Source organism: Lycium barbarum, chromosome 6 (genome assembly GCF_019175385.1).
Source record: "Lycium barbarum isolate Lr01 chromosome 6, ASM1917538v2, whole genome shotgun sequence".
Classification (NCBI taxonomy): domain Eukaryota; kingdom Viridiplantae; phylum Streptophyta; class Magnoliopsida; order Solanales; family Solanaceae; genus Lycium; species Lycium barbarum.
The window spans coordinates 2790042-2809601 of NC_083342.1; the positions used below are offsets into that span (position 1 = coordinate 2790042).

The 19560-nt window shown below is 35.3% G+C and overlaps 1 protein-coding gene across 1 annotated transcript; it reads right to left on the minus strand.

Moving 5' to 3' along the window:
- Nucleotides 1-851: 851 nt before the first annotated feature.
- On the minus strand, nt 852-7158 carry LOC132600461 (vacuolar protein sorting-associated protein 24 homolog 1-like). Its single transcript, XM_060313641.1, has 6 exons — nt 6835-7158; nt 6308-6384; nt 5255-5357; nt 4297-4418; nt 1209-1394; nt 852-1114 (listed from the first exon to the last, which is right to left on the minus strand). The coding sequence occupies exons 1-6, from the start codon at nt 6944-6946 to the stop codon at nt 1052-1054; spliced, it is 663 nt and encodes a 220-aa protein (XP_060169624.1). The 5' UTR covers nt 6947-7158; the 3' UTR covers nt 852-1051.
- Nucleotides 7159-19560: the final 12402 nt, after the last annotated feature.

A 19560-nucleotide genomic window follows, 5' to 3' on the forward strand; every position in this document is an offset into this window, starting at 1 on the left:
AAACGGCGGATTAGAAGTTCGGCCTGGTTTTTCTTTTTTTCTTTAATAGAGGCGTACAAAACAATCATCAAAGTTGGACTATATTTATCGCAACATGTTTCACATTGACTGCTGAATCTGAAGTCACATTTCAAGCCATTCACCTGCAGTAATCCACTAGAAAAACCAAGACTTACAGCAACATCAAGCCTTAAAAATCATGCACTTAGCAATTAAGAAGCTGTAAAGATTGCAACTTTGTGAAATGAGAAAAGCAAAGCAAATTCTTGTCAACTTTAGACCAGCCTATCATTCAGATCTTGGATCTTTCTGGCCGGGAATTCTAGTTGGACAGAAAGATGTTTTAACTACAAATACATTATCTTTAATGACAATAATACTTGCAGATCCTGATACTGTAACAATAATAAATGCAATCACCAGAAACCTAGATTACACTCCACAGAACATGGACGAGTCCAAGAAATATCATTAGTGTCTATTAACAAGAAAGTGCGTAAAACTACACTAACTCACAAGATGAAAGTACTTCTTTGCACTATGAAACGACAACCGGGAATAGTAACAAGAACTCTGCAACACCTGGAGCCAGCGTATGTGAAGAGAGAAAGGAAAGAAATTGAACATACAAAGAAAACTTCAGAAGCATGCAAGGATACGAATAGTTATGAAAAAACTGGAACATCAGAAAATTTGCTATTTTAATGCTATTTTTTGACACAAAAATATAAGTGCATTAAAATTACAATTTAAGAGAGAGCGAATCCGCAAATACAGAACAGCCAATTCTACTAAATAGCAGGAGATGTTGTTAGCATATTTTTTCATTTTCCATAGAGTGAAAACCATGGTGAAGAGAAAAAGATTAGAACTCACATTGGATAATCAATGATATCATGAGTATTAATTCTACTAGTACAGAAGGTACTCTACTATCCTCTCTTCCAAATAAAAGATGCAGCTCGGCAGACCATAGAAGAGGTTTGCGCTTCACATAAAAACATATTTACATTGAAGCCTTAGTGGCAGTGCAAGTCAATTTAAAAATAACTTAGGATCTAACTTTAGCAAGACGTGCTCTTAGTTCTTCCAAATCTTCCTCGTCATCAGCACCCTGCAATAAATAACAAATCAATGATTATTCATTTTAGTTTTGGTTGATCATACAAAAGATTGTTCTATAAAACTCACAGATGAGAGGGAAATACCTCTGCATCCTCTACGGCCGGTTGCTTTAACTTCTCCTTTCGGACTGCTTGAGGAAGTTGTGCAGTAGTCTCACCAGCAATTGCAGTCAAGACCTTGTCAACTTCTTCTTCAATCTCCTCTTCCATGTCTTCTGAATCCAGGGCACTGTCCACCGCATCATTGACCATTTCTTCCATGACACCAGCCTGCAATAACAAGAGATCGGGTAATTTCCAGGTAAAAAGAAAATGTGTGTGTGTGAGAGAGAGAGAGAAGGGAAAAAAGAGGTGTGTGTGTGGGGTGTTTGGGGGGGGGGGGGGGGGGGGGGGGGGGGATGGGGATGTGACATGCCACGGACTCCCCTTTCGGTCCATTCTTCGGAGAACCGCTAGACATGCCATGGACCCCTTTCGGTCCGTTCTTCGGTGAACCGCTAGACATGCCACAGACTCCCCTTTTGGTCCATTCTACGGTGAAAACAGCGGTGGTCTTGATGGTGGCAATGGTGATTGAAGGGAGGAGGTGCTAGTGGTGAAAGAAGAAGAGGGAATGGAGTAAAATGGGCCGGGGCGGTAATGTGGCATGTCAAATGGTGTCCACCTCATCAAATGGTAGTGCCACATGAGATCGGGCATCCACCTTGGACAACCCTAACGAAAGAGGGGTAAATTTGAACCACTTAGGAAACGTTAGGAGTATTTTTGTACGAATAGTATAACAAAGGGTAAAATTGATCCTTTTCGCATATTAGAGAGCCAAATTTGACCACCATTAACTTTTGTATCTATATGTACACATAGAGATGCCCTCCCTTCCCCTAAACACTTTAAGGCCATCCTAGGAGCTATAGGGTGCCAAATTTGACCACCTTGAACCTTTTAAAAAAAAAAAAGGAGCTATGGGGTCAACCTCATTCTCAAATCTCTAAAGAAAAAAGATTCAATTGTCTAAATTTCTGTTATTTGACAAATCTTTGAAGAACTGTGATAAAGTATTTTGTGTTACGTGATTATTTTCAGTATTAGGTCATAGAAGTAACAACAATTTTCATAAGATATTCCCACAGAAGTCCTTGGAAATCACGATAAGGCATATGAGGACTTATGTGGCAGGAATTCTTCCTACTTTTTAGCCAACTAAATGGGATCAACATTCATCCTTTTTAGAAGCTTATGTTATTCCCGGATGACATAGCCTTGATTGACGAGACCCGCAGCAGAGTGAACGCTAAGCTGGAGGTTTGGAGACAAACTCTGAAATCTAAAGGGTTCAAGTTGAGTAGGACCAAGACAGAGTACATGGAAAGCAAGTTCAGTGAGGTGACACATGAGGCTGGCGTGTCAGTGAGGCTTGGTACCAAAGCCATCCAAAAGAAAGGAAGTTTCAAATATCTTGGGTCTACTATACAAGGAAACGGGGATATTGACGATGATGTCACACATCGTATTAATGCAGGATGGATGAAATGGAGGCTCGCTTCAAGAGTGTTGTGTGATAAGAAGGTGCCACCAAAACTTAAGGCAGGTTCTACAAAGTGGTTGTGAGACCAACTTTGTTGTACGGGGTAGAGTGTTAGGCAGTCAAGAACTCTCACGTCCAAAAGATGAAAGTTGCGGAAATGAGAATCTTGCGATGGATATGTGGGCACACCAGGCGAGATAGGATTAGGAATGAAGATATCCGGGATAAGGTGGGAGTGGCATCGGTGGAGGACGAGATGCGAAAAGCGAGGCTGAGATGGTTTGGGCATGTGAAGAGGACAGACACAGATGCCCCAGTGCGGAGGTGTGAGAGGTTGGCTATGGACGGTTTCAGAAGAGGTAGAGGTAGGCCGAAGAAGTATCGGGGAGAGGTGCTTAGATAGGACATGGCGCAGTTCCAGCTTACCGAGGACATGACCTTAGATAGGAGGTTATTGAGGACTCAGATTAGGGTATTAGGCTAGTAGTTAGTCCCGCATATCCCTTCATACTAGTAGTCACAGTTTTGATCTATATTCTATTGTCCTTTGATTCTTGCTACTATATGTTATTTCTTGTACTTCGATTATCTTATTTATATGTGGTAGCTACTGCTTTTTTTCTCAAACTGCTTTATCATGACTTTTTCGCTTTCGTTAGTTTCATTTTCATATTGCTTTGAATTGTTTGTGCTTATCTGACCTTTTCTCGTCTTGTTTTCTCTTGAGCCAAGGGTCTTTCGAAAACAGCCTCCCTATCTTCCGAGATAGGGGTAATGTCCGCGTACACTTTACCCACCCCAGACCCCACATTGTGGGATTTCACTGGGTATGTTGTTGTAGTTGTATAACTCAAACACATAGATTAATACTTTTATGTGATTCTTTTAAATTGTGTACTCATTGATATGGGGTACACGCGCAACGCTCGTACCTAGAGGCTAGTTATGGAAGAATTTGAAGGGTCCAAACTCCAAAGCATTGTTAACTCATTCAAAGACCATGAGCGTCCAAGGATTGCAAATCAAGAAGCTTCACGGCTTTTTAGATATAAATAGGACTATTCAGAGAGTTATTCGAAGATTCATGAAAAGAATATCATAGTTAGAAGCACAAGGATTGCGTGAACAGGTCAGAGAAAAACAAGCTGGAATATAAAGTCCACCCGCGTTGAACATAGGCGCGACAAGCTGGTGAGGCTTCTGAGGCAATGCACAAAGTGGGACACGAGAATCAAACTATGCTAACAACACCAACACAGTGCGAGCACTTGGCTTGAGCCTTTGGCAAAACATGCCGCACTAGCCTACCAGAAGAGGATTTTTTTGTAGGCAGTTTTTGTTTTCTCAGGCTTAGTTATTAACTATTTATGTGGTCGAACTCTTTCTTTTGGAGTAGTTTTTATTTTGAGATTGAATATAGGTCGGAAACGTTAATGCTCAGATCGAACTTGGGAATTACATTTGAGAAAATATAGTCAAGTGCAGAAGAGAGCCGTAGCAAGCAGAGAAAGAATAGCCTCGTATGTCATCTAAGCATAATGCACTATTTAAGAATCTGTATTAAACTGGTTAAGAGGTGATTCCCCAACCAGGAGGAAAGCTCAAGAATACCATTGAAGCTCAAAATCTAAAGCCAAAGAGATATACCTTGGTCATTTCTTTACTAAATTCCTGCATTGTCATAGCCACTTCGGGAGCCTTCATAAGATTATTGACGAGCTTCATGACTTCAGCACTCTTAGACAAATGTCCCACTGTGCGAGCAATGGCTGCAAAACCAATTAGAAGTTCAATGAGTAAAGAAATTAATTGACTAAACAAAATATAAAAATCTAATCAACTTTTATTTGATTGGTTAGTTTATTTAACTTTGACACTAGCCAAACTTTGTTTCATTAAAAGGATTTAAAGTATAAATAAAATTTCCAGGCCTTTACTATTTACTAAGCCCATGAATTACCACTTACCAGCACTGACGAAACTAACAGATGTGAAGAGAAATTTTCTTTTTGACAAAATTAGCCAGAAGTTTTGTCATCTCGGCCAGGAATAGAATGTTTATTTCCCTAGACGAAAAAAAAAAAAAAGCCGCATAGTTCCTCTGTATAAAGCATTTGACATGCCGGTTTACTATCAAATATTTCACATACTAAAACAATCCAGCACCAATTTTATATAGTACATATTTTTTATAATATACTTATTTATTAAGAATCCATTCCACTTTTCAGAAGAAGAAAAAATCCATTCCAACATCTAGCAAACAAAAGAATTCTGGAAAAAAACAGTTCATTATATGGTAGCAGGGGCAAAAAAGTTCTCCTTTCAGACAAGAAAAGATGATTGAAGATTTTCTCTTTGGAGTTCTGATATAGAAAATGATGTTGGTCCCCATGAACTTTATATATCAGTAAGGGCTAAAAGTTCATAACTCATTAGTCGCTAAATACTGTTAAGTGTTAGGCTAAAGAATTGACAGAAAAGGAATGCAAATTGTTATCAAGACAGCTTGCTCATCAAGAACTTAGAGGACCAAATGCACACTCCTGAATATACAAGGAGGACAGATACATATATAAAAGGTGAAGCAAGGCTTTGACCATACCGACACTTTCTCCAAGGTGCATGGATATTGAATTCAACTGCGCCTTATTCTCGTATAATCGGTTCACAGTTCTATGAGATCTCACAATCTCTTTAGCAAGTGACTACAATAAAAAGATCAACGCTCTGATATGAATAAGCAATGGGATGCCAAAAACAACAAAATATGTCTCATAACAATATATAGTATCAAACTGAATGTCTGAATTCAACATACACGCTTGAAAAACATAATCTAAGATTAAGATTAAAAAAAGTCCTTTAGCAAATGCCTAAGATTAAAACCTAAATACTAAAAATATGAACAAGCAACTAAGAAAAAACAACACATATTCAAAGTTAATAGTTTCCAACATTTTCTACATGCTAAGAAAACTTTCCACTATTATCTCACTTCTCTTAAAAGGCACGAGAAACACTACCTAATAACTAGTACTAATAAGCAAGATCAATAAACTATGAGCCAAGTCTGCAAGAAGGTGGTGCCTAAAAAAAATGCCGGATAAAAAGTATAAACAACTAAAAGATCCATGCTTTAGGCAATTTAATTACATCTAATTATTTTAAAACCTCATTAAGTTTATTCTCCTAGCTCCAAAGTAGCACAATTTCTATAAGCACTTACTTTAAACTATTCCTCAGTATACAGTCCTTATAAGTAAGATTAGCATCAGCAGGCAACAAAAAGCACTCATCAGAACAACAACAACAACACATGCAGTGTAATCCCACAAGTGGGGTCCGGGGAGGGTAGGGTAGAGCGTACGCAAACCTTACCCCTACCTCGTAGAAATAGAGAAGTTATTTCCGATAGACCCTTGGCTCAAGTAAGTCATTTCACAGCAGTTTGAAAAAGGAGGATACGAGAAATAATGAAAGCAATAACAAAAACGAATAATGCGATAGGAAAAGCAGAACATAGCATCACAACAATGAAATAATGTGATAATCAAAGCACAAAAAACAAAAAACAGTCATCACCAGCAAAAAAAAAAAAAAAAATATGTGATAGGATTTCCAAATTAAAAAGTTCAGCTGAGAGCAGTAAAATCACCTTGGCAGAACCCATATCATTTCTCTTTGCTGCTTCTTTAATTGCTTTCTGTACATTCTTCTCCTCTCTTTGTATATCTGCTCAAAATCCCAAATTTTCACAAACCCAACATTAAATATCAACCTTTCAATCCCCAAAAAAACCCAGAAACAAAAAAAATTCAAACTTTCCAATCACCCAAAAAAAAAAAAAAAGAATCAAACTTTACAATCATCCAAAAAACCCTTTTACTTCCTGATTATGAAAAATTCAAGAAACCCAACATAAAAAAAAATCAAACTTTACAATCACCCAAAAACCCCTTTCCTTCCTGATTATAAAATATTAAACAGAAAGAAAAAAAACAATTTACCTCGGATTTAAAACAGAAAAATTCAAGAAACCCAACATAAAAAATCAATTTTTACAATCACCCAAAAAACCCTTTTCCTTCCTGATTATGAAAAACTAAACAAACCCCATAAAAAAAAACTTATCATTCTTGATTATGAAAAAATAAAGAGAAAGAAAAGAAAAAAGAAATTAACCTCGGATTTGACGTTCAATATTCCGACACTCTTGTCGGAGCCTATGTTGCCAATCTCTTAATAGCTGTTGAGGGTTCGCTTTTGGCTTCAATATATTCATTACTTTCTCCATTTCTTTTTTCCAACATCAAAACAACTACTTTTCTTATTCTTCTGAATAAATTACTCTCATCCAACAAGAATAACTTTTTTCAATTATTTTTACCGTAAATTTGCAGTATAAAAGTGAATTTTTTTTTTTTTTTTTTTTTTTTTTTTTTGCTTTTGCCGAATTGACTTTGAAGACTGTAGTGGGTGGACCGAAAAAAGGCAAAGTCCCCGTCCGATTGCAATTTTTTCTTTTACTATTTGGAACTTAGAGGCCGCTTGGATTGACTTATAAGTTGCTTATAGGTAGCGATGGACATGGTACGGTGTGGTTCGGTATTTGAAAGTTCGGTACGATAATTTCGGTTTTTAGTTTCTAAAAATACTATACCATTACCGTACTAAATTAGTTCGGTATGGTTCGTTATTTTAAAGTTCGGTTTCGGTATTTTACGGTACGGTAAATCGGTACCATAGTTTGTACGACTTCGACTTACATATACTCATATCGTGGAGAATTATGACTTCCGCTACTTAAAAAACGTCTCAATTATTATGTACTAAACACCTTACACACGTAAAAATATTCAATAGAAAGTACAACCAATCCCCTTTGTAAATCAATTACACAAAAAAGACATTTAAATCAAGATAGAGTAGTCAAAGTTCTAACGTTTAAACAATTAGTTTTCTAATAATACTAGTTTATATATTTGTTAGTATTATAATACTAAGATATATGAATTTTATATGTAATTATATACTTCGGTATGGTATTCGATATTTCGGTATTTTCTTGATGAATACCGAATACCGTACGGAATACCAAACTTTTTAAAAATGCATACCAAATACCGTACCAAATACCATAATATCAAAACCGCGGTATAAAAAATTTCGGTTTCGGTATGGTAATCGGTATCTACCATACCATGCCCACCCCTACTTATAAGTTGCTCTTTTCAGCTTTTTTGAGCGTTTGACTGGTCAGCTTAAAGTCATTTTGTGCTTAAAATAAGCTTAAAAAAATAATTTGGCCCATTTGAATTAACTTATCTAAAGCAGCTTATAAGCTGCAAAATAGCTTATAAGCCAAAAAAAAAAAAATAGACTACCCAACTTATTTTTTTAGCTTGTAAACTGCAAACAGTTTATAGGCATAGCCCATCCAAATAGGCTCTTACACTCCTATATGATTTCATTTTGGAGTAGTAATTTTAGAGTTCAATAGCATTTTTAGTCCTTCAGTTACACTGTGTTTGGATGGGTGTTATGTAATGTTTCATGATGTATGGTATTGTGTTGGTTTGCATACAGTGTTTGTATTGTTTTCCGTGTTACATAATTGTTAGACATCAAGTATTTGAAGGATAAACCCATAAAAAACTAGGGTGCAAAGTAGAGTTATCATAAAAAAAAAGTATAATAAGAGATAAAATATGATTATTAGATAATGAGTAAAGACAAAATGAGAAAAAATAAATAGGATAATGACGCAATAACACCAAATCGGTTGTTACATAAAATAAGACTTTTCATCTTTACATAATAATGGATTTAACTATACGATACAATAAAATTAAAGTAACAATCAAAATAAATATTATATTTAAACTAACAACACAATACAATACAACACGTAACAACCATCCAAACAAGCTGTTAGGTAAATTTGTTACAGGATTACACTATGTTGTCGTTGTTCCTGTAGTTAGGTAAATTTTATTTTAGTTACTCGGAAGAATTAACTCTAGGTGACTAAAAAGTCTTAAAATTACTAAAGATGACGTGTAGGGCCTACCCCACATCAAAACCCAATTAAATTTGGGATTAAGAAGATTAGGGTCCAAAATGTAATTTTTAAAACTTCTTAATCTTTTACAAACTACAAAAAAACCCAAAACACCCACCCCTTATACTAAAACACCCACCCAATATTCAAAACTTCCCAAACCGTTCCTCTCCACAACTCCCTCGCACTTCAATTAATCTCCTTCACTTGGACGTCTCTCATCTCTCCTCTTTTCTTGTCATCTTCTTCTTCACCCTCGTCTATAGGTGCCGCTGCTGCTTCTTCTTTTATCAAGGTAAAGTTTTTGTTTCACTTGTTCCAAAAGTTATTTGGTAGAAATTGATAATTTTGGTTGTAGAAAAAGAAGAAGAAGAAGAAGATGAATATGGGTTTGTCTTCAATGTTGTTTATTTTGTTGTTCCTTGTTCGAGAAACCCTTATTTAGGGTATTTGTTTGACTTGTTGGGATTTTTGCGTTTGTAAATAGCGTACATTGTTCTCAAATTATGATTTTTTGTGATGTTTTTGTTCTTGTTCTCCTTAAGATTTCGAAAAAATGGCTTGCAATCTTGTTGACTTTTTCGAACAGATGAGTAAGTTGCTGCAGCAACTTCAGCACTTGTTTGACAGTTGCAGACAGTTGTTGAGGTTGCTTGCTTTAAAAACCTCTATTTAGTGTATTTGTAGTGAAATATTGTTGTTGGTGTTGGTGTTGGTGTTAGTGTTGGTGTTGGTGTTGGTGTTGGTGTTGATGTTGGTGTTGGTGTTGGTGTTGGTGTTGGTGTTGTCCAATTATGGTATGGTTTAGGAAAAGAAAGGATAAACAATTATTGCACATACATTTGGTGTATTTTGTTTAACTTGTATGATTGTGTGTCTGTAGTAGACGATTTGGTTGTTGTCTTAGAAGTAGATGCTTGTAATTTGGTTTGGTTAAGTGTTTAGGAAAAGCTTGGATAAAATCCATCTTGTTGTTGTTATTGTTGTAATTGCTGTTTTTGTTGTTGTGTGTTTGTAGTGAAATAAATTATTTTTTTCTGCTGTTGTCCTGGTATGGTTCAGGGTTTAGGAGTGGATATCCAATAGATGGTTTTTTTGTTCTTGTCTTAGTATTTATCTGGTTCTGTTTATAGAAGTTATGTCCAACAAATTTTTAGTTGTTGCAACAATTTCTACAGTTGTGCCAACAAGTAGATAATATGTTGCAACAACTACAAATCTGTTGGACATAGCTTCAGTTTTTTGGTTCTGTTTGTAGAAGATATCCAACAGATTTTTAGTTGTTGCAACAAGTTATACACTTGTTGCAACAAGTATACAATATGTGGCAACAACTACAAATGTGTTGGACATAGCTTCAGTTTTTTTGTTCTGTTTTGTAGAAGATATCCAACAGATTTTTAGTTGTTGCAACAAGTTATACACTTGTTTCAACAAGTATACAATATGTTGCAACAACTACAAATCTGTTGGACTTAGCTTCAGTCTTTGGTTCTGTTTGTAGAAGATGTCCAACAGATTTATAGTTATTGCAACAAGTTATACACTTGTTGAAACAAGTGTACCATATGTTGCAACAACTACAAATCTGTTGGACTTAGCTTCAGTCCTTTGGTTCTGTTTGTAGAAGATGCCCAACAGATTTATAGTTGTTGAAACAAGTTATACACTTGTTGCAACAAGTATACCATATGTTGCAACAACTACAAATCTATTGGACTTAGCTTCAATCTTTTGGTTCTGTTTGTAGAAGATGTCCAACAGATTTATAGTTGTTGCAACAAGTTATACACTTGTTGCAACAACTACAAATCTGTTGGACTTAGCTTCAGTCCTTTGGTTCTATTTGTAGAAGATGTCTAACAGATTTATAGTTGTTGCAACAAGGTATACACTTGTTCCAACAACTATACAATATGTTGCAACAACTATAAATCTGTTGGACATTGCTTCAGTTATTTGGTTGTGTTTGTAGAAGATATACAACACCTTAATCACTTATTCAACAACTGAAGAATCTGTTGCAACAACCTATTCACTTGTTGCAACAGTTACATCATTTGTTGCAACAAATTCTTCAGTTGTTGGGGAATTCTGTTACTTGTTGTATTTTGTTTGATCAAATGTTGCACTTGTTATTATCTGTTTACTTTGAATGATGCACTAATCAGTTGAAGCTTTTTTTTTCTCCTGTGTGTAGATAAAATGTCTGCAGCCAAAAGAAAAGTTAAGAAATCAACTGAGGGTCATAGAGATAATAAAAAAGCTAGAGTACAATCATCATTAGAAAATCTTGCTGATTTAGCAAAATCTATTGTTGAATCAGCAAATATAGAGGACAGAGACAGCCAAACTGACAATCAATCCTCAGAAAGAGAGGAAGTACAGAGCCAAGAAGCAATAGATACAAATGAACAAAGTGAAGAATAATTAGAAGCTGAGGAAACTGCTGATGGAGTAGATGGATTGGATGAAGATGATGAAAAGGGCAGTGCTTCCGAAAATACAGTTCAATTGTCGACGTTCATAGCTGAATTAAGAACAAAGAAGAGAAATAGTGTGAATGCCAATTTAATTGCAGAATCTTCTAGTAGATTGGACATAGATCATAACAGACCTTCCATTGCTGAGATCGTCAAGGTTTTCAGTATTGACAAGTATGCCGTGAGGATGCCATTGAATGAAAATAATGAATTGACCGTTGATCTTACGGTCAAATCAGGCATGGGCAAGAACTTTGATAGGTTTAGGCTAATTCTTAAAAAGCAGGGATTGGAGGATTTCTTTAGGAAAAGTTGTTTTGGGGTGTATTTGGATCTGCCTGAAGAGACATGTGCACGGTTTCAAATGAAAATGGTATATGAGCTTATGAAGCGTAGAATTCTTTCGGATGCAAAGGATGAGTTTTGGATTAATTATTGTGGCATGCCGGTGTGCTTTGGCTTAAAAGAGTTTGCCATAGTTACTGGCCTTAGATGTCATCCTTGTGAGCTTCCTACTGATGTATTGAATAAGCTAGCCCGGACTACCATGACAGCCAAAGAAGCCAAGAAAGTAGGAAAGGGTGGAAAAGATAAAAATGAAACTGGTTTGGTGGAGTTAGTTGGAAAAAGCTACAAAGGAGATAAGTTGCTTGTAGATTTGCAGTCCAAAACCATGTCAAAAAAGCATAAGCAGTCCTTGTGTTTAGTTTGGTTTGTGCACTGTGTTCTTATGGCAAAAGATACAAGTCTGAACATACCACTTGGTTTGCTTAAACTTGCGTAGGACTATGAGGCATTCAACAACCATGGATGGGGCCGGGAAAGCTTCAAGTTGACTGTTGACTATTTATCGAAAGAGCTTAAGCCAACAGTGAAGACAGTCAATTTATATGGCTTCCCTTGGGCTTTCATGGTAAAGCATTTGCATGTCAATTTCTTGTACTTTTTGTATTTATATCATTATTCTGATTTTGATGGTATCTTGTTTTCTAGGCTTGGGCATTTGAAGCCATTCCTCACCTCCGACAACAAGTGAAGGACTACCCTTCAGAAGTGTCTTTTCCAAGAATGCTTAGATGGCTGACTGCAAAGAGCAACACAAGATTGAGTGTTGATCTTTTTAACCCTCCTTTGGAAGAGGTAAGCTTTAAGACATATATATAGAATAAACTTGGTCATCTGTTGGATAATGTCCAACAAGTATGACACCTGTTGCAACAAGTTACTAATATGTTGGACAATGTCCAACAAGTATGACACCTGTTGCAACAACCTAGTTATCTATTGCATTTCATGATTTAGGACCATTTTAATATATCTACTTTTTTGTTGTAGGTTGTGCACCCGTGGCTTGTCCCGACAGTACGGGAGTTGGAGATGCCATTCCTTGCTTCCTTTGAGCCATTACAATCTGTTCCTGATAAAATGATTGAGGGGATGAAATTAGAATTGGCTGGAGTGACAACCATCAAAAGGGAATCAGTTGTGGTAGATGTTGGTGGTGGTGGTGTTATTGCTGGTGGTCAACTTGCTGTTGATGACGTTGCGGCAGAAATTGCCGGTGAAAAAATAATAGATGATGATGTTGATTTTGGTAGACAAACTTCAATTGGTGGTGTTGTTGGTGGACAAACTCCAATTGGTGGTGATGTCGGTGGACAAACTCCAATTGATGGAGATGTTAGTTGTGATAGATTTTCCTTTGTTGGTGCCGACACATCGAAATGTGCTTGTGAATGCACCTATTGCAAGCAGCGAATGGATGATTTGATAAATAATGTTGAGGAGTTGGTGAAGGTACAAAAATACACAAATTCTGCTTTACAGAGTTTGTTATCCAAGAAGGGTGTCAATCCATCCAAGAAGCTGACCTCACCCTATACTCCTATTCGCATTCGCAAGAAGGGAAAAGCAATTTCCAAGGCACTTGCCGATGCTCAAAAAATGAAAAAGCTTGAAAAATTCGTCAATGCCAAGAAGAGCAAGGGTTCGATGTATTCATTGCATGAATTTAAGGCCGATGACTTTAGGATAATGACAAGCATGGACGCTTGGTGGCTGGCTAGTGTAAGTTTGAAAACAACAATTATTTTTGTTGAAACAAGTCTTATTTTGGTTGTATTAGTTGCAACAAGTTATATATTTGCTGCAACGAGTGGACCACTTGTTGCAACAAGTATTGGTCTTGTTGCAACAACTCTCCTAGTTGTTGGAGATTGTTTACAACAGTTGGGTCTATTTCCCCAACTGATGTAAGCAAACTCCAACAACTAGGTGAGTTGTTGCAACAAGTGTGCACTTGTTGCAACAACTCACTTAGTTGTTTAGGTGACTGACATTCCTTATACTTTTAATGCAGTATGTTGATGAAATTATGCTCTTAATGTGTGTGAGGCAAAGCACTTTCACTGAGCACTATGCTTCCACAGATATAATCTTGGATCTCAACTTCTACAATATCATGCTCAAGCGATACACAAAGTTGTCGGATGAGAGCACACAACCGGAAGCTATTCCATTCAATCAAATGCTTGATAATTTTATATGGGATGATGATGCTATCGCTTACTGTAGAGGTAGTGCACCAGCCAAAGGTGGTCATGAGTGGGTTGGTGCCAAAAGGGTGCTTACTATCATGAACATAAATGTCAGACAGTTTGTCACCCTCGAATTCATAATTGAGGAGGGGGTGATAAATGTTTATGACTGCAACGTCCCAAAAATCCAAGAGGATGAGTTCTTCATCCACATCCAGCCAGTCATTGAATTATGGCCGAAACTACTGAAGCAGAATGGCATGTTTGAACGCTTGCCTGAAAAGCTGCTCAACGACGCTTGGAAATTTGTGTTGAAGGAAAATCTCCCCCGCAATGAAACTGCAATGGCATGCAGATCGTATTCACTTGCTTTTATTGAGCATTTGCTTACTGACACTAACATGATGAAGCCTGAGACTCTATTGTGCGACAACTCAGTGGCGAGGATGCAGTGGCGGTGGGCAGTGGGTGTGATAGATAAAGTTTTGGAGCCTTGAGCTGGTTGTTTAACAAATTACTACTTGAACAATTTTTTTTTATCCTTGTTATTATTTATGAATGTTGTTGCAACAAATGCAACAGATAGTACAGTTGTTAACAAAGTTGCAAAAAATTACTAATCTACTAATCTGTTTATAAAAGTTGCCTAAATGATTGGAACAGGTCATAGTTGTTGAAGAAGTTACTAATCCGTTCCAAACAAGTAACTAATCTTTTTAAAAAAGTTACTAATCTGTTGCATTAGATAATACATTTGTGAAAGAAGTTGCAACAAATTACGAATATGTTTCAACAAGTTAGTAATCCGTTCCAACAAGTAACTAATCTGCTGAACAAGTTACTAATATGTTGCAACAGATCATACTGTTGTCACACCCCTTTTTTGCGCCCCGCGCGCAGGTACGCGCAGGTTTTTATTATTAAAGGATTTTTCCATTTGAAGTGACGGTTTTGAAAAAAGATTATTTTATTTACAGAGTCGCCACTTGGAATTGAGTTTTGGTGTTCCAAGCCACCTTATGAATCCCTAATCAAAAGGAAATGACTCTTTTGTTATGGTCCGCGAAAACAGAAGACCGGGTAAGGAATTCTATTGACCGGGGAGAAGGTGTTAGGCATTCCCCGAGTCCCGTGGTTCTAGCACGGTCGCTTTATCAACTTATACTTAGCTTAAACTAATCTTTGGACATATTATGTATCTGAGCCTTGATTTATTCGTACTTTTATTTATTGAACTTTTTACTGGTTTTAACTCGGATGCGTAACCGCATTCCGGATCTTTTAAGCGCCTCAAATAAGATGCATAACTGCATTCTTACTCGAAACAAAATTAATTATTAAAACAAATTTAGCCGAGGTGCGTAACCGCATCCTTGAGTTATAAAAAAATGTCTTGAAATAAGATGCGTAACCGCATTCTTAATCGAAACAAACGTCTTAAAACGTGCCTAAAGTTCGTCTAGCGTTAAAGGCCATTATTTGTCTCTAAAATCTGAGACTTAAAATTATTTGGTTATTATTAATTCGCTTTTAGTCATTTTTTACTCTTCGACAACGGATTTTAGATAAATTCGCAATCCATCTCGCTCCTTTACAATTAGTTTTTCCACTCTTTATTTCATACCTGACAACGGGGTTTGAAATGATTCGTACCCCATTTCTCTCATGTCAAAATTAATTAATTAATCGGTGCCTTAAAGGATAGGCCACAATTATTTCTTAAAATCTATTAGGCAGCCGAACGGTAACCCGATAAGTTATCAAACATTATCTCAGAGACGTTAATGAGTAATAAAACTAAAACGGAAATGTAACAACAAAATCACAATATTTGGCATCCTAAATAAAGCGGCAATAATGAAAGGATACTAACAGAAGCATATTTTCTCTTTTTATTCTTTTCAAAGAAACAGAGACTTTAACTATCAAAATTAAAAGGAAGGTTCGTCATGCAACTCCAGTGGACAATAAGAGTAAGAAATAAAAATATTAGAAAAATAAGTTAGTATATATTCCTACTAAAAAAAACGTGTCATTTGTTAGGTAATAAAAGAAAAACCAGTAAAGAAGTGCACTTTCTTTCTTCAAACGAATTTTAACAAACCAAAACCCACAGTGATAAATTTAACCCATACATGTTTATCCACTCGTTTTCATTAAATTGAAACCCCATTAACTTACACTCACATAATTCTAAATAGAATTAAAAGGGACTTCGAATTACGTTCTTAGGGGAGTAATAATTCAAGATTGCTTCCTTTTCCTAATAGTTATTTTACCCATTTTTCTAATTATGGAAATACACTCATTTGAAACCAGACAAAGCAGCGAATCTTAAAATAAACGAAAGACTTAAATAAAATCAAAAGGTTAACAGTGCGGTCAACTTAAACAGAATACCCAAGATAAATATGCTAATAACACGTATTGATATAACTATTTAAAAAAACAAAATATCATTCATGCTTCAATATATTACACAAAGCAGAAAAATCAAATTCCACGTGTTAATCATGAACAAGATAAAGAATGGACCTTTAAAAGCTTTCAATAAATCTGAAACCACAAGTTTGGACCGGAAACCTCGATTCTGCAACCTTGCCGAAAATGGTGGTTTTGATGGTGTGTTTGTGAGCTGATTTTAATGGTGTTAAAGGTGAGTGTTTAGACAGTGGTTTAACGATGGTATGAGTTTTTTGAGGTGGTGGGTATTTCCGGTGAAGAAATGAAGATGGTGACTTTTTCGGTGAAAAAAAAATGAAGAAGACGACTAATTTTTTTCTTGTTTTCTGTCCGTTTTTCTTTTTCTCTCTGTTCTAAGTTGGTGGTTCAATGGTTTAGGAGGATATGATAGTTTTTTGTAAAAAGGATAAAAAAAAAAACGGAGAAGATGAAGATTATGATGGCTACCCCTTTTTTCTGGTGTTAAAACTAGAGATGTTTTCTCTGTCCCCCCCCCCCCCCCCCCCCCAAGAAAGTTGCGGCTGATGTCTATTTGTAGGAGTAATCATCCGTTAAGAGCATTAGCCAGCTGTCTATTGATATATTCCATGCACTATGCTAACTAACTCACACACCACTATTCTCCCCTATCACGTGTTCTGCCCCTCTTTCTTTCTTAGGTTTGTTATAAAGTTTTGTCATTTTGTGATGAGGTGTATAATCCTATTTGCTTCTTTTTTTTAAATGTAAAATATATATATATATATATATATATATATATATATATATATATATATATTTAATAACGATTTCTAGATAAAAAAAAATAAGGTTAAAACAAATGACTGGCTAAGCAAAATTAAAACCTATAAAACATATTTTTGTAATTTTCTTTCTTTAAAACGCAAAACTTATACTCTAAAAATAGCAAATATTTTTTTTTCGCAAATAAGCCTACTAAAAATGAAATTGTAGTTAAAATCCAAGATTAGACTAAAAAGAAAAATTAATCAAAGACAATGAACACATCCCGAGAGGGTCAAAAATTACGTGTCTACAACTGTCGTGGAAAGAAGTTGAACCAAATTACTAATTTGTGCCAACAAGTTACTAATCCGTTCCAACTTCCAACAAGTAAATAATCTGCTGAAACAAGTTACTAATCTGTTGCAACATATCATACAGTTGTGGAAAGACGTTGCAACAAATTAATAATCTATTCCAACAAGTTACTAATCCGTTCCAAAAAGTAAGTAATCTGCTGAAACAAGTTACTAATCTGTTGCAACAGATCATACAGTTGTGGAAAGAAGTTGCAACAAATTACTAAAAATTGCTTAAGTATAATATTGATCAATAAATATAATTGATTTTCCATTGTTTATCACTAAATGTGGGTGAATCCCATGAATTCACTTCAATGATCACTCCATTTAGTGCGTATTAGACTTAGTTGATCATCTATCCTGACCCAAAACATCATGAAATTGCTTAAGTATATATATTAATCAATAACTATGATTGATTTCCATTGTTTATCACTAAATGTGGGTGAATCCTATCAATTCACTCCAATGATCACTCCATTTAGTGCATATTGGACTTAGTTGATCATCTATCCTGACTCAAAACACCATGAAATTGCTTAAGTATATATATATTAGTGAATAACTATGATTGATTTCCATTGTTTATCACTAAATGTGGGTGAATCCCATCAATTCACTCCAATGATCACTCCATTTAGTGCGTATTGGACTTAGTTGATCATCTATCCTGGCCTAAAACACTATGAAATTGCTTAAGTATATATATTGATCAATAATATGATTGATTTCCATTGTTTATCACTAAATGTGGGTGAATCCCATGAATTCACTCCAATGATCACTCCATTTATTGCATATTGGACTTAGTTGATCATCTATCCTGACCCAAAACACCATGGAATTGCTTAAGTATATATATTAATCAATAACTATGATTGATTTCCATTGTTTATCACTAAATGTGGGTGATATGCATTGTTTATCACTAAATGTGGCTGATTCCCTTTATTGATCACTAAATGTGAGTGAATCAAGTAGTATCTGTTGCAACAGATGTAGTATCTGTTGGAGCAAGTTTAGTATCTGTTGCAGCAAGTGTAGTATTTGTTGCAGCAAACTGAGTAAGTTGCTGAACAAGTCCTTACTCTTGCTGGATAAGACGCAACAAGTTACCCATTTTCTGTAACAAGTCACTCCACTTGTTTGATTTTCATTGTTTATCAGTAAATGTGGCTGATATGCATTGTTTATCACTAAATGTGGCTGATTCCCTTTATTGATCACTAAATGTGGGTGAATCAAGTAGTATCTGTTGCAACAGATGTAGTATCTATTGGAGCAAGTTTAGTATCTGTTGCAGCAAGTGTAGTATCTGTTGCAGCAAACTGAGTAAGTTGTTGAACAAGTCCTTACTCTTGTTGGATAAGACGCAACAAGTTACCCATTTTCTGTAACAAGTCACTCCACTTGTTTGATTTCCATTGTTTATCACTAAATGTGGGTGATATGCATTGTTTATCACTAAATGTGGCTGATTCCCTTTATTGATCACTAAATGTGGGTGAATCAAGTAGTATCTGTTGCAACAGATGTAGTATCTGTTGGAGCAAATTTAGTATCTGTTGCAGCAAGTGTAGTATCTGTTGCAGCAAATTGAGTAAGTTGCTGAACAAGTCCTTACTCTTGCTGGATAAGACGCAACAAGTTACCCATTTTCTGTAACAAGTCACTCTACTTGTTTGATTTTCATTGTTTATCACTAAATAAAAATTTCAGCTTACGTGTCAATTTTTAAGAATAAAAAAATAAAAAACGGATTTTTCTTTTAAAAAAAATTATTTTTAAAACCCGTTTTAAAAAAAAAAACTGAAAACGCGAATTAAAAAACTGAATTTTCTTTAAAAAAATAAATTTAAAACCCTTTTAAAAAAAAAATTTGAAAATTTGATTTTTTTTAAAACCCATATGTTTTAAAAAAAAAAAACTGAAAACATGATTTTTTTTTTAAATATGGAAAAATGGATTTGTTAAAAATATGGAAAGCTTGATTTTTTTTTTTTTTAAATGTCTTAAAATATCTTGATTTTCATGATTTCATTTTCTTAGGACACTTTTATTTTTCAAATAAAATCTGGAAAAATTGTTTTTCTTGTCAAATTTTGAAAAAAAAAACTGATTTTTTATAAAATTTTGAAAAAATTAATTATTTTTTTAAAATGTGAAAAACTAGATTTATATTCATATTTTAAGAAAATACGAATTTTTAAGAAAAAAAATTAAGTTTTCCCCTTTTTTATGTTTCTCACTCTCTCAAAGAGAGTGAAACACACTCTCCT

Bases quoted from the DNA above. Each gene is read 5' to 3' on its own strand.
- LOC132600461 (XM_060313641.1), bottom strand. From the start codon at position 6,946: ATGGAGAAAGTAATGAATATATTGAAGCCAAAAGCGAACCCTCAACAG. The intron at 5,358-6,307 runs GTGATTTTACTG...TTTTTATTGTAG, and splicing joins ATGATATGGGTTCTGCCAAG to TCACTTGCTAAAGAGATTGT. The intron at 1,395-4,296 runs GTATATCTCTTT...TTGTTATTGCAG, and splicing joins TTAGTAAAGAAATGACCAAG to GCTGGTGTCATGGAAGAAAT.